This window comes from Myiozetetes cayanensis, unplaced genomic scaffold, assembly GCF_022539395.1.
Source record: "Myiozetetes cayanensis isolate MyiCay16 unplaced genomic scaffold, myiCay2020 scf29, whole genome shotgun sequence".
NCBI lineage: Eukaryota > Metazoa > Chordata > Aves > Passeriformes > Tyrannidae > Myiozetetes > Myiozetetes cayanensis.
Window position 1 is genome coordinate 998,353 of NW_026087510.1, and position 15,849 is coordinate 1,014,201.

The 15,849-nt window shown below is 50.1% G+C and overlaps 2 protein-coding genes across 4 annotated transcripts in view; one reads left to right on the plus strand and one right to left on the minus strand.

Annotated features, from left to right (window-relative positions):
• ST3GAL4 (ST3 beta-galactoside alpha-2,3-sialyltransferase 4) overlaps nucleotides 1–15,849 on the plus strand; it is a 1,214,471-nt gene that overhangs the window by 126,853 nt on the left and 1,071,769 nt on the right. The gene's annotated exons all lie outside the window — the stretch shown is intronic.
• The window catches only part of KIRREL3 (kirre like nephrin family adhesion molecule 3), a 333,492-nt gene that overhangs the window by 107,614 nt on the left and 210,029 nt on the right, over nucleotides 1–15,849 (minus strand). For 2 of the 3 annotated variants that reach the window (XM_050323047.1, XM_050323046.1), the window contains exon 2: nucleotides 11,217–11,294. The exons of the other annotated variant lie outside the window; for it this stretch is intronic. In XM_050323047.1, coding sequence (XP_050179004.1) covers nucleotides 11,217–11,294 — 78 coding nt within the window. The remainder of the gene's footprint in view (nucleotides 1–11,216; nucleotides 11,295–15,849) is intronic. 3 annotated transcript variants of the gene reach the window in all.

The window sequence follows — 15,849 nt, forward strand, 5'->3', positions numbered from 1 at the left end:
GAGAAAGAAGGAAAATAGGAACAGCATAATAGATAGAGAGATACCTGCCACAGCAGCAAATCAGCTACCCCACTATCCACAGATGTTTGGAGATGGGGGAAGGGAGGTTCTCACCAGACATCTTGGTCCTCTGGCACCCTCACATCCATCAGTCCCCACTGTGCCCTCCAAGCTGCTGCTTGAGGTCATTTCCTTCCCAAGCAGACCAGCTTTGCTGCAGGGAATGGTCAAGACAGGAGCTCACGTGGGACAGCCCATGTCTGGCCCCAGCCTGGCTGCTCCTTGGCTCTGGACAACCCCCCTTGCTGCAATCCCACAGCCCTGCTCCAGCAGCCTTAGGGTGCAGCTTCCTGGGGCAGGGATTGCTTCCCTCCCCCATTTCTGCAGCACCAAGCCCAGCATGACCCTCAGCTGAAGGCTTCTGCTGCCATGAGAGCCCACCCCAGCCCTTTCCTGCCACGCCACCTCCAGAAAAATCCATCGGCACCTCCCGCTTTGAAAGCTCCTGGATTGAGCACTGGTCTAAGCTGATGGCAACAAGACCCAGCATACTTATCTCCAGGTCAACCTAAATATTTCATTTAGCTTCTAAAGCAGTCAATGCCTTTCTCTCTTTCTTCCTTTATTTTAAATCTCGGAATGCATACCGACTCTCATGAATATTGATGAGGATCATTAGTCACTGAACATTTCACTTCCCTTCTCTTTTCCCCGTCTATATAAAAGCTTCATCTCTGTTAAAGGAAAAAAAAAACTCCATCTCAAGTTGTATCTCTGGATGTGCTTTCAGATTAGCTCTGTTAATACATTTATAGAGGAGTAAATACCCATGGGAGCAAATACTGGGTGTAAAAGGACACGGAGATACCGGCCCCGAGATTGGTGCTGCACTGGAGGGAACTGATACGGTTTGTGGCTGAAGTTCTTTGCTTTCTGAAGGTTTGTGGTAACAGCCCTGGGTACTAAATAATCATTACATTGGCTGCCTGGGCCAGGGAATTCACCTCACACTCCCCCTCAGAAATGATTCCTGCCTAATCCTGAGGGTTTTTGACCATGCCTGTTCCTTCCATCTTCATCAGCCTCAACCTGAAGGCTGCTGATGGGCTTCAATCACATTGAGTGAACACAGATGGCAGGTTTGGCCAGATGCAGCAAATAACTTGGGGAGAAAAAAGAAAACCAGGACCTGCAGCATTCAGATAGATATTTCCCAGCAATATTTCGCTATTTCCTTACGATGAGAAAGGATTTTTTGAAAGGTTTAAAACCAGGTCAGCTCAAACACAGTTTCTGGGTGTTTTGCAGTGGTGTTTTTGCAGGTCAGATCCCAGTTCACTGAGGAATGGGAACGGGATCATTTTGCTGGCCTGAAACACACAATTTCATCCCATTTTGTCATCCCAGCAGTGAAATAGAGCTGCTCCTGGAAGAGAGGAGCTTCATCTGACAGGCTGGGGCTGCAGGGATGGTGTTATGTGACACACAGGGACAGCCGGGGGGGAAGGAGCTTCAGAACGAGTTATTTAAGCCGTTTCCCAGCACACCCACGGCACAGACGCCCCAGTGCTTGTGACACCAGAGGGTTTCATCTTCACCCCAGTCTCAGCTTCCACCCCACAGCCTGGGCTGGGCTGGAAGTGCTCCAGCCACAGCAACTTTCTGCTCACAGCTGCACAGCAGTTTTACTCCTGCTGGCTCCAGAGCCATTTCCATGGCAAGCCCGGCTGTTTGTCGATACCCAGCGCGTGTCTCAGGGTGGGACTTACAAGGCTGCAGCGCTTTTAATTGATATTCTAAGTGACAGGAACTCGGTGCTGCTTCATTGCTCCAGTCTGGGAAGCTCCAAACCATCTCTGCCTGCAGAAAGCTTGTGTCTGCCTCCAGGAGAGGGAGGCTGGAGATCCAGAGCAGGCAGCAACAGACCTGGTGCCTCCTTGCACCCGTGGGTAGGAAGGAAGGAGTGCCTGTGCCCCAGGGCTGCCCCAAAAACAGCAGAATAGACAATCTTCTTTACTCCAGCCTTGGGTAGGGATGTGCTGTTACCCTCCTGCCCCTTTCCTCATCAAAGTCTGGAATGTTTGCTTAGAAGCAATGGCTTCCAGATACTTTGAGAGCTGGAGGGTTTCACACAACCGTGTTACTGTGTCTGTGCCAGGGGCACTGACAGCATCATCAGCACCTGACCTGCTGCCAGAGCTGGATCTACAGGCTCTGGTCTGGTGGACACCACGTCCTTTAGTGGTGGTCTGGCAGTGCTGGGTTAATGGTTGGACTCAGTGATCCTGGAGGTCTTTTCCAACCCAAACAATTCCATGATTCTCTGTCAACAGTGTGACTGGTATCACTAATCAAACACTGCTTCCAGCAGCTTCTCTGGCAGAGTCCCCACAGACGTGTAGGGAGGAAAACTAAATAACAGACCCCCAGGCTGCAGCAGCTCTGCAGAGAGGGGAAAACTATCAACAGATACACACACTCCCAGGGAAACTCAGCCTGGAGCAGCGTGGAGATGAGAAACCAGAGCTGCCATCTCCAGGGAGAAGCCTCACACCTCCTGTCATTCCTGTCCCCCCACCCCCTGATTAAAAATAAACCAGCCCAAACCCCCCAGAGACAGGAGCACCAAAAGATGGCCAGGCAGCTGCAGCAAGGTGCAGTACAAAACCTCACCTCTGCCTGTTTCCAGGTGCCTTTTACAGGACGAGTTTTCCCCAACAGCTTTGCCGTGTTCCTTAGGTGCACATCCCATTTCAGTGCCAGTAAGGAACCTAAAGGGGAAGGGCAAAGGCAGTGGAATTTGAGTAGCTGAGATAATCTACATCATACCCTAGATATTGATCCATGCATATAAATCATAGAATCCCAGAATGGTTTGGGTTGGAAGGGATCCTAAAACTCATCATTTTCCAGATCCCCTGCCATGGGCAGGGACACCTTCCACCAGCCCAGGTTGCTCCAAGCCCCGTCCAACCTGGCCTTGGACACTTCCAGGGCTGGGGCAGCCACAGCTTCTCTGGGCAACCTGTGCCAGGACCTCATCACCCTCACAGCCAGGAATTCCTTCCCAATATCCCATCTAACCCTGCCCTCCTTCAGCTTTAGGCCGTTCCCCCTTGCCTCACCACTTACATGCCCCTGTAAAGAGTCTCTCTACAGCCTAAGACCCCTGAAGTGTCTTTAGTGGGCCCCCCATTCCCTGCAAAGGGACAGAGCACAGATTCCACACGCTGCCAGGTTCTGCACAGCGAGAGAAGCAGCTCCTGCAATGCCTGGTGCCAGCACTCTGGGAGTGAGGAGGGATTGAAATCATTTATTTAAGACCTCGCAGCAGTAGCTTTGCACAGGGGACTGCTACTCAAATCAATAGATAAAATTATACCCTTAGACCATTAACTGCTACAACAACACCGTTACCGTAAAACTCCCCGGCTTTGGATCAGATTTATGACCAGAGAGTTGTTCAGCTGCGCTGCAGCCACTGCAGACAACTGGAGCATCACAGGTGAAACTCTGCTCCTGCCCTCCAGAGGGGCAGAGGGCAGCAGAAAGTTGGGCAGAATGAAGGGCAGAGCACTCAGGATCCTTCCCTTGGCAGCATCCTCTGGTATCACTAGAGGATCACACTGGAATGTGTGGGATGAACCAGCTGGGACTCGGCTCTCAGCAGTGAGGTCCTGCCTCTTCCCCAGTTTCCCAGGCAAAGCCTCCCCTTGGCACTGGACAAAGAGGCAGCTTGTAGGGTGGTTCTTCTCAGGTTTCACTTCCATCCCTGCCTTGTTCAGCTCAGACACACAAAACATCACAGAAATACCGATGAGACCTCTCAGATGACAAGGCATCCTTAACAACTCCATCCACTGCCTGCTCCTTCCCAGAGCCTTTGACAAAGAACAAAAGGCTCGATGCAGCTTACACAGAGATGCTGACCCTGATCAATGGTGATGGTGTGTCCCTGATCAATGGTGATGGTGTGTCCCTGATCAGTTGATGGTGTGTCCCTGATCAATTGGTGGTGTGTCCCTTATCAGTTGATGGTGTGCCCCTGATCAGTTGGTGGTGTGCCCCTGATCAGTTGGTGGTGGCTGCCCAGGAAGACACGAGTGACAATGCTGGGGGTAAGCAGAGCCTCCCCACAACAGAGCCCCTGTGAGGATGGCACATTTATTGGGATGACAGCAGAGTTAGCAAAGCAAAGCTCCCAGTGGGTCCCAGGAGAGTTTGTGCCAGGGATCCAGCAGCTTGGAGCCCAGTTCAGCAGAAATCCCATGCCCAGGGTGCAGAAATGATGCAAAGCCCCAGAGGGCAAAGCTGTGAGAAGATGTTGGCATGCTGGACAAGGTGTTCGAGCTGCTTATGGGCTGCTGAGCTCCACTGTGTGCACAAGGAGGCTGAGCAGAGCCAAGGCTGCTCGAGCTAAATCAAGTGACACATCACAGGTCTGGTCCCTAAAAACAGACTCTTTCCACTGTCAGGCCAGAGAACCAAGTGAAGTTTGAGCTTCTCCAGCAGCACCAAGGCTGCTGGCATCAATATGAGGAGAAAGGTTACTTTTCACAGGGGTAGGAGGGACTGGCTCCAATTTATCCTTGAGGCTGAGGAAGATTCATGCTCAGCCTGTGTTGCTGCAGATGTAAAAGTCACTTGCAAGATCCAGAGTAAGTGTTCCCATAAATCCAAGTAATTCTGAGGCAGCGACTGCCTTGCTGGGCTGCTAATGGGTGGCACAAATATGCCACTGTACCTCAGTGCCACGCTCTAATCACACTTCTCCTGTCAGGAAGGGTTCACTGAACCCAGTTTGAACTATGGTGGGAAGCAGAAGGGGTGGTCAAGCGGAGACATTTGGAGCAGAGGCACAGCCAGCTTCTCTGAACCATCCATTTGTCTCCAAAACAGCAGGGACTCCATCCCTAGATGGGATACTGGGAAGGAATTCTTCCCTGTGATGGTTATGAACTGTGGCACAGGTTGCCCAGAGAAGCTGTGGCTGCCCCATCCCTGGAAGTGTCCAAGACCAGGTTGGACGGGGCTTGGAGCAACCTGGGCTAGTGGAAGGTGTCCCTGCCTAGGGCAGGGGGTGGAATGAGATGAGTTTTAAGGCCCTTTCCAACCCAAACCATTCTGTCATTCTGTGGTTGAACTGGACACAGACCTGTCTACAGCTCAAAGGAGTGATGCATTCACCCTCTGTGCCTACTAGCACACCCAGCTTCAAACATTGGAATAAATATTTTTAGGACATGCTTTAAAACTGGAACTCAGCTTGGCTTTTAAATCCACCTCCTTTCCTCCTCTGCTCTCTGCCCTTCTTGGTATTGGATTTCCCTCACCTTGGAATCACTGTCCAGCTCCAACCCCAGGGAGCAGCAGAGCTGCTGCAGAAGGACCTTGGCTCCTGCAGGAGCTGCCTATTGCCTGTGAGAGGCTATTAAGAAGCAGTGGAATAGAGCAACCTTTCATTGACAAGCCACTCGGCCCTTTAAACGATCTCCAAATAGTGTTTTCTTTTTATTGCCTTCTGCAGTTTAACAGCCTTGATTTCGAGTTACTTTGGCTTATGATAAACTCCAGATCTATAAGGCTTCTATTCTCTCCCTCTTTGGTCTCTCTCGCCCACTTCTTCTTTATGTTTTTATTAAAAAAAGATCCAGGAAAACAGATAGCAGATTAAAAGGGAAACAAATTGAAATGGGTCAAATGTATCTTGCTTAGATGACAGCCACCCCATTAGATACTTTTAAACAGGACAAATAATCCTTTCGGAAGCACAAGTGGGCTTTTACATTTATTCTAAATTACAAACCAAATGATTGCAGCCTCAAATGGAAACACTGGCTAATTGCACTAATATCTCACTAATTCCAGAACCAAGGAATGGGGGGAAAAACGGACGATTTTCACCATTTTACCAATTACTCAGTTTAGACCAAGGTACATTATGCAAACCCTGGGTTGAGCTTCCTCTCCATTTTGTGATCTATGACAAGGACTGGAATTCCAATTATTAATAATGGAGGAGCTATAATTATTCTAAGGATGGGTAAGAGATAATTATAAGCCATAAACCCAGCCTTCATATGCATACACAATTCTCTGCCTGTGTCTAGCAGAACCAAAACCTCTCTGCAGACTAGAGATAGGCTGAACCTGTTCAGCCTGGAGGAGAGAGTGTTGTGTGGAGACCTCACAGAACCTTCCAGGGTCTGAGGGGGCTGCAAGGAAGCCAGAGAGGGACTGTTCATCAGGAACAGTAGTGACAGGACAAGGGGGAATGGCTACAAACCGAAACAGGGAAAATTCAGGCTGGATATTAAGAAGGAATTCTTCACTGGGAGAGTAATGAGATACTGGAACAGAGAGGCTGTGGATAGCCCAACCCTGGCAGTGTTCAAGGCCAGGTTGGATAAAGCTTTGAGAAACCTGGTCTAGTGGGATGTGTTCCTGCCCATGGCAGGGGAGCTTGGGAACAGATGATCTGTAAGTCCCTTCCAACCCTTTCCTTTCTATGATCCTATGAACAAGAGGCAGCAGAGCTTTGCTTCAGTCCCAGCACCTTTAAATAAGAACCCAAACCATCAGAACAGATGAGTCAAGGCAAGATTTGAGCTCAGACTGCAAAACTTTCAAGTCCACTGCCAAAACTGAAGGTTTGTCTCACGCTGCCCAACAGCCCCACATGGCCTTTAAAAGCAAAGTGTCCTCCTGGGATCCGGGCAGCCCTTCCCTGAGCAGATTTCTGCAGCCATTTCCCAGCAAATCCCACCTGCTAAACTAACCCTCTCCCACCTAAGGCAGAGCCCTGGTTGCTCTGTGGAGCTGCAGCTCTGCAGCACTGGCTGCTGGTCCTGCTGTGCTTTGTGCAGTGAGTGGAGACACCTTGAATGCAGATCCAGCCACGGCAGGAACAGAGAGCAGCTGCTGCCAGAGATAACTGCGGCACCAGGCTCTCCCAGCACGCCAGCCAGTGTTTGCATCCATCTGAAGAGGGGGGATTGTCCTTCCCTAACCACACACCACGAACCATTAGCTGGTCTGGGGGAAGATGCTGTACCAAGTCCTTCTGTGCCTTTTCCCAGCCCCGCCTGCTTTCACCACCCAACTCAGGGCATGAGGGTGAAACCCACCCTTCCCCTCCACGAGCTGTGTCCATCCCTCAGCGGTGTCACCCACTGCATGTGAGGACACCAGAGCCAGGAAAGGGAGGTCAGAGGAAGGAAGGGAGCCGTCCTGAGCGCAGGGAGATGGTTGGAGGCACCTTCCAGCAGCCAGGCTGGCAGGAACAGGTGGGAAAGGTGAAGGCTGACATCTCTCCGTGCTTAAATCATTCCCATTAGTAGCTTTATGAATGGCAGCCAAAAAGTGCCATAATTGCTGCAGTGACGCTCGCTAATGACTCGAGTTAGGCCTGGCAAGCTGTCAAAGGCAGGAGAGGAGGAGGAAAATCACAGGAGTGGGATCGACGTCTGAATTCCTGCTTGGAACACTGTGGAGGAGAGAGGAGCGAGCCCAGCTTGGGAGCTGCAGCTATGGACAGGCAGGCACCAAGCACGACAGGTGAGCAGAGATATTCCAGCACACCCTTCACCTGCCCTTGGGAAGGGAACTGTGTTTGAAGAAGTGGGAGCAGAAAAACAAGCCCAAATTTTCCAGGTAGTTCAAGATCCTTTTTCTTGGTGGACTAAGGTGACCCACCTCATACCTAACACCTTTCTACTTCAAAATCACCTTGAGTCAGGGCAGCACAAGCCCTGGGGAAAGCAGCATAACTCAGATCACTGCCAGCCCCAGCATCACCTCCACATGGCATATGCCTTGGGACATCCAATCCACAAGTCATTGCTCCCTCTGATCCACCATCATGGCCACGGGAGAGCCATTCCAAGGGAGGAATTCAGCCCCTTGTGAGCAAACAGCTCCCTGCTCCTGATTATGTATCTGTTTCTGAATGTTAACAAACAGTCGGCAGCAGCTGATTGAGTGGGTTATTAGCAGAATGAAGACAGATGGTGGAGGATTAACTCCGAAGTGTCTTTATTGCAAGGCCGTCATTGCAGACAGCTCTGCCTCTCCCTCTGTCTACAACTGTCACCAGCTCAATTTCACCCAGCAGCTCCCACCACACACCAAATGTGAGCCCAGCACTCACCAAACCACGAGAACAGCACACACCAAATGTGAGCCCAGCACTCAGATAAGCCCATCATCAATCCCAGTGAAGGGATAAGTGTAGAACAGCCATGCTGCCACAACACCTTCCTGCTCTCCAGCCAAGTACACCCCAATTTCATCACCAAATCCAGCACTTTTGCTGGTGTGGGTTTCACAGAAGCAATGGAGCAGGAGGCAGTCACACCCAGTGTGGGCAGCAGAGCAAGGAGAGGACCCAGGCCGGGTTTGCTGTGCCTGTCACCAGCGATGGCAGCAGCCCAGGCTGCTGTTGCCTGACAGCTGGGAGAGGCACCAACACCACACCCAGACCAGTTTGTTCACTACACAGACACTGATACGCACTGATAGGAAGAACTGATGGAACTAAAATGGACAGTGGCAAGTTCATGGACACTGATTTTAGCTCCTCGCCCTGGAGTGCAGCTCAGCTGGAAGAGCCACATCTGCTCTCAGCTGGGCTAATGGACACCCATCCCTTGCCAGCTGGAGAACAAATAACATCATGCCACCAAAGATCCACTCTGGGCATGTCCACAGAGCATCTCTAACCCACAACATTTATTTTGCCCCACTGGGAGAGGTTACCAGGTTGGTCTGCAAGAGTCCAGCCTGGATCTCCTTCATGGAGACAGCCAAGAGAAACACTTTCATAGAACTGTAAAATATCCTGAGCTGAAAGGGATCCACAGGATCACTGAGTCCACCTCTTGGCTCTTCACACCCCAACAACCCCATCCTGTCCCTGAGAGCGTTGTCCAAACCCTCCTGGAGCTCTGGCAGCCTTGGGGCTGTGCCCACTGCCCTGGGCAGCCTGTTCAGTGCCAACCACCCTCTGGGGGAAGAACCTTTCCCTGAGATCCAACCTGAGAAGTGATTTCCCACCAAGAAGTGTTTCCTCCACACTTCCAAGGCCTCTAAGTCCTCTTGTTCTTCTCTGCCCACAAGTTATTTTGTAGATGTCTCCACTGAGTGACAGCAAGGTTCAAATGATCCCTGTAATTACCCATTTCCACTAGGATGGAGACCCCACACCTCACAATTATCCCATTGCCCCACTGCCTACCTGTACTTTCAGTTCCTTCAGTGCCCTTGCAATTATTAATAGGGCTGTTCATTAGCACCATCATGCAGTAAAAGGGAGAAAAAACTCTTCCTTGGCAAAAATACAAAAGGGAATCTGCCTCTGTCCTCATCCTTACAAGGGAACTGGTTCCAAGAGGCCAGCTCAGGCACCTTGGGCAGGTTAATTCCTTCGTGGTACCTCTGTAGATGACCAGACACCTGACCCCACCCCGGCTGACACACAGAGTGTGGATCTGCATTGCAATCCACCAAAACCCGGGAGGCTGGAGGCCTGCAATTGTCATCCAGAGCCGCTTCAAGCGAAAACACAAGTCCTAGGAGGTCTTTGTAGCCATGGAAATCCCCCTGACTTTTGTTTTTTGGCAGATTGTACCTTTAAACATAATGGCCCTGCAGCCTGCAGGGGCCAGAAACTGGCTGCAGCCAGGCAGGAACACTTTGTTCCCTTTGCCACACAAAAGCTTTACTTTTGGCCTTTCATGTTCCTTTGTTCTCTCCACACAAAGCCCCGCTCAGCCTGAAAAGGGGGCTCCAATCAGAGGCTGAGCAGGCTTTGAATGCACCGGGGAACCAGAGCGGTCCCAAAGGACTGGCAGGACCCAAGGATTGTCCTGCCAGCTCGTGGACACCCTGTGAGCAGCCCCAGGGTGCTCCTGCCTGTCTGGGCACAGCTTGAAGGTACTGAGAGAGAGGGAAACTGCACCTTCTCACAGCACTTGGACGAGACTCTGCCACCCCTTCTCCCAGGGGGCAGCTCCTTCCAGTTAAAAACATCCTCTAATCAATGTTTAAAGAGCATGTGGTAATTAACAAGCAGGAGGTGAAGTCTTGTGAAGTACTTTCCCCATGTTATCAGCTCAGTATCAGGGCTCCTGGGAACGTGAAGGAACCTTTGATCTTCTAACTGATGTTGGAGCCATAAACTTGCCTCTCCAAGAGTTTTACTCCATGGAAACAAACTCACCTTTTACTCTCAGGAAGACAAGGCTTCCTGTGAGAGCAGACACATCCATGGCTGTCTGCTGGTGACTCACCATCCCACAAGGAAAAGGAAGCATGGAGTGGTTTGGGTTGGAATGAATCTTTCAAGGTCATCCAGTCCAATCCCCCTGCAATGCACAGGTGTCCACCTTCCTCTAGACCAGGCTACTCAGGGTCTCATCCAGCCTGACCGTGGATGTTTCCAGAAAATGAAGTGCAGTAGGGCAAGAAATCACACTCTTTGTCCACTCTAAGCCCCCCCAAAGGGTTAAATCCACACTTGGGTCAAGTTTGCAGTTCCCAGAGTGGCCTCCCAGCAGCCAAACCCTCCTTGACACACCCTCGAGACCCTCCCATCTCAAAGGGCTCTGGGCTCTATGTTCCTTCTCTTATCCAGCATTAATCAGAAGCTGCTGTGCCAGGGTTGGCTCCAGGAAAAGAAGCTGCCAGAAGCAAGGATGCCACTTCTTCTGAGCATAAATAGTTTTTGTTTAGTTATTACGCTTCATAATTATTTATGATATTTCTATGGATTAATCAATGCTCATAAAGTACTTGGGGAATGACTAGAATATAAAACAGGGACATTTTAGCAGGAGTTTGATGAGCAATGGAACAGTGCCTCTGAGGGGTGCAAAGGCACTGGAAAGCAGGATTCTGAAAGTGTCATGGTGAGACAGCACCACCCAACTAGAACAAAAAGAGGAGATGCAGCAAAGAGCTTCCCATGTGACAAATCCTTTCCAAAGGAAAAGACAGTGGATTTTGGATGTGTGGAACTACTAAGCTCCATCTCTTCTCCTGCAGCTTCACACAGGGGACTTCCCTCATCCATGCCTACTAAGATGCTCCGGAGATCAAAGGGAAAACAAGATTTTCTCCTCAGTGTGAACAAGAACCTGGATCATCCCTAGCAGGGACACCCCTGGCAATGAGATGGCTAAGGAGAAGGAAGAAGAGAAGGTGAGGGAACTGCTCACCTTCAGTCATCCTGCGGTACTTCTCCTTGTACATGAACCCCAGGACTAGGCAGCATCCTCTTCCTGGGAGCCCCAGTTCTGCAAGAGAAGAGAGCGTGGTGTTAGACCGGGCTGGGGACAAGAGCAGCTCCCGGGAATGCTGCAGGGAGCAAATCCTGCTGGGGACAAGAGCAGCTCCTGGGAAGGCTGCAGGGAGCAAATCCTGCTGGGGACACCATTCAGGTAAAGCCCCAGCGAGGTGGGCATGGAACTGAGGTCCTTGGTCATCCTCACTGAGCTGAGCTGTGCTGGGGACCCAAGCCAGTGTATGGAGAGACAGGAGGGTCACCAACCCCTCCCCTGCCTGTTTCTCAATCACTCCTCTGTTCCAAGTGAGGGAAGGAGCTGCATCTTCCTCCACAGCAGCGTGTTGCAACAACACGGACTCTTTGATCCTTTTCTCCTTAGTGGGCAGCAAAGCAAAACGGGAAATGGCCCTCGGGAGGGAAGATAAGTCTGGCCTGAGGAATCTTGCTCTTTAGAAGCAAGCAAGTGACCCCACGAGCAGCAGAGTGCCAGAGTCTGAGGAGGCACATGCCTTTGATGCCTTGATTTCTTAATAGGGCTTTTTGACTCTTGGTAACAAGCAGAGAGAGAGGGATGTGAGCGTGGGTTTCTCCAGAAGTGGGCTGTGCATGCGCTCTCCCCGCGCGCGGCTCAGAGCTCTCGTTCTTCAAACAAATCCTCCTGTGTCACTGTGCAGAAAATTAAGGTACCACGTCCCCGATGCTGCCTGTGGACCTGCAGAGCTCCTTGGGGGCTTCTGCGCTCTGCAGAGCCCCGCTGATCAAAGCCCCTTTGATGTTTACTTAATGTGGCTGCGGACGCTGCGGAGCCGAGGAAGGAGCGTCGGGAAGTTGTGTCGCACGCACGAGGGGAAGGCAGCGAAGCAGGAGGGTGGAGAGCGCAGAGGTGGCTGGAGAGCAGAGCAGGAGCTGCCTGGCAGCCTGGGCATTAGTGCCACGATGCAAACTTGGGGTTGAACGGCAGATGGGGGCTCAGCCCAGAGGAAGAGGGGAGTCGCTCACTGCGGCCTGATGGGATGTGCAGTGTCATGGGAGACACCCAGACTGATATGGATACGGACCCAGATACAGAGCATCCCTCTCTAACAGTGCTCACTGCCGTGGCATCCCAGTGGAGTGGTTACAGCCTCCTCTTGGGCACAGGATGAGGAAGAATTTGAGCCTAAACCCAGAAAAAAACAGCTTTCTTTGGACCCCAGGACACTCAGGGTACACGCAAGTCTAGTTAAAGCACTTTCTCTAACATTAAACAGGATTCCACCTTGCAGGAGGCTAAGGACCAACAGCTCCTGGTCCTAAGGCTGCCACCAGGGATGACAGCAGCATCTAACCAACACAAATCACGTGTAATCTCAGCAAAGTTGATACTCTGACAAAAGTAAGGTGGCTCAGAGCAAGGTGGAATGTAATTGCTACCCTAAATACAGCTTGACCTGGAGAGAAACAGGCGTGGCCAGAAAATGACTCCCTTTACCTACCACGGTTACTCTGAGGGGCTTGTAACTCATGTTTTGGCCATAAAGGGCGGTGGCTAAGTCAGATCTAAAGATGTCTAAAGATTAGACAAATCAGGACAGATGAACCAACTATCAGAGCTCTCAGTGGTGCATTGAATCAGAGTCCTAATCATCAGGAAGGGGTAATGAGCAACCACTGTCCATCTCTGATGGTGGAAAGCAGCCCTCTTGCTCTGCAGGATAGCGGTGATGAGACCTACCGTGATCTGCACTGTCCACATCCACAAATACACTAAGAAAGGGGCCAACCTGCAGAGTGTTGGATGCCCCCAACACTCCTGACTGCAAAGACCTGCTGGTTTAGCAGGACACGCAGCACAGGTCACCTCCCTTATCGAGTCTGATAACTGGAATCCACAGGACCATGCTGGCTGTGGGAGGGGTTTCCACACAGGACTGCAGGATTCCTGTGGGGACAGACAATCCCTGTGCCCGTGGCAGGAGCTGTGACCTGCCGAGAGCCCCTGGGCCGTTGTGCCGAGCCAGCAAAGCCTTTATGTCCTTATTGATAGGAAAACAAAACCCCCATCGATTGCCATCGAGCCTTCAAACAGCACCAAGGTATCAAAGTGTAATTAAAACAACACAATTAGATTAGTGCCACACAGGGCAGCACAGTCCACAGTGGAGTCGAGCCAGCCAGAATTGCTCTGACTGATTGAGTCCTGTCCCTCCATGCCTTGTAACCAGTCCCTCTCCAGCTCTCCTGGAGCCCCTTTAGCCCCTGGGAAGGGCTCTCAGGTCTCCCTGGAGCCTTCTCTTCTCCAGCTGAACAACCCCAGCTCTCCCAGCCTGGCTCCAGAGCAGAGGGGCTCCAGCCCTTGGAGCATCTCCATGGCCTCCTCTGGACCCACTCCAGCAGCTCCACATCCTCCTAATGCTGAACATCCCGAGCCACAGCAGTGATGGAGGCAGTAGCAGCTCCGGGTACCTGGTGGGGAGTGACTGTCCCACGACTCTGCTGTCCAGCTCTCACCTTCCCATTGCAGTGAGCAAAATGCTCCCAAAAGGAGGTCGTGGGGCTCTGGCCAAGGCAATGACTGCGCTACCCAAGAGGTCCCAGTCCCAGCTGAGCCCTCAGAGCGGGGAGGGAGGCTCAGGGCTGGATCCAGCTGAAATGTGGGTTATTACCCATCTGGAGCCTGGATCAACACACACTGGTGTGGGTGCCTATCTCCCATTTGCCTCCCCGAGGGGTGCTATAATTAACACTTATAAACCACTTTGATATCCCATGATGAAAGGAGCTGTACAAAAGCACTGCATTATAATAATTCATACCATAAATTTGTGAGAACATGCAAAAATCTTTATAGCTAAAGGCACCTTTAAATACTTGAGAGCGCCTTTAAAAGGTAAAATACTTCAAGATTACTCTGCTGCCTAAGGATGTCTCACCATTTCATGGCTTTTAGTGGCTACCTAAAGCTAAAATAGTTAAGCAGATACCCAGCATTTTAAATGTCTTGGCTTTAGGGGGGCTGCTGAGACACCACTGAAAACAGAATATTTTAACCCCCACTCTCCCAAAAGAATCCCATCCATTGCCTTGCAACAGCAATTGAATTTTCTCAGCAGGGCAAAACTATCTTCAGCTGAAGTTTATCATCCCAGGCACTGTAAAGAAGTGGGAGCTTAAGGATTCTGATGGAAAACACGTGGCAGAGCCCTGGTTTTGACTCACTTAAAGGGACCTTCATTAACAAAACCTCAAACTGGCACAAGAGCCACTCGTCAGACAAATTAGAATCAAGTGACAACGAAGTGAAAGCCAATTTAAAGAAACAAGAGCTCAGGGTCCTCGAGAAACAAACCTTCAGCCTGGGAAATTGGAGAGAAGGTTTGTTTTGGAAGAATGATCTCTCAGCACTAGCCCAAACTATGGAATCCTCCTCCTTTTTCCTGGTTTCTCCCACTGTTTGGGGTTTCCTCCCTCAATTGAAGGCAATTCCTCTGCTCACAACTCAGGAAGGGGAGGAGGTTTCCGATCACCGGGCACTAAAGGCTGAAGCTGCAGAGCAGTAATAAGGGTTTATTAACATGATCATAATGTCTAATATTGTGTAGCTGTATCCCACCAGGAATGATAATAAATGTTTAATAGCCCAATAATACCTGTTTAATAATTTTTCAGCTCACCCTGTCTAATTGCAAGTTTATTAAAGAACGATAAACTTTACAATCGTTGTAAAGGCATAATTGCAATTCCATTGCTTATTTAATATTGAGTTAATGACATTACAACTAAGTTATATTTTCCCATACATATTAAATATCAATTAGCTGGTTTAAACTATTGATTTGTATTTAATTAACTATGCTATTATATATCAATTAAGCTCTTATAAGAGAAGCAGAAACAGCTGGTCTCTTAAATTAAATTTTTAAAACTTTGTATTAACATAAATATCACGTTTCCATTTTCTCATGTTTTCCTGTTACAGTGACAGCAATTTGCTACCTGTAAATACTTTTGTCCAATTGCATGAGTTTAACTTTACATTTTTTCTTTCCAGGATGGTGAAAGAACAACCTCCATGGCAGATATCCTAGTGTCAGAGACACCAAAACGTGGGAACTGGGAAAGGCTGAGGGTTGGAAAAGCCTCATCTCACCTGGGGATCCCAGAAGCAAAGAACTCTTCAAAGAACATTAAAGTCCCCAAGGAAAGAAGCTCAACACCTTCCTAAGCTGGCCAGAAAGGGTGAGAGGAGAAGATCCTATGTCAAAAATCTAAAAGATTTTGGACACACTTTGATTGAGAAACCTCGTCCTTCTGCTCAGAATTTTCCTGTCCTGATGGATCCAGTTGCTGTCCTGATGGAGATCTTATTAAAAAGGCCCATCTGGACAGAACAGCCCTTTCTCCCAAGGCCTTCCCTGCCCTTGGCTCCACCGTGCCCAGGATTGCTGCATCCCAAAAGTTACAAGACACATATTAAGGAGCATTTTCTCCATTTTCCAGCCTCCTGGTTCCTCAGTAACCACCTTGCTTCTCTCATGGAGATTTCCTAAAGATCTTCACAGCCTCTCTTCTTCAGGGGACTTTGC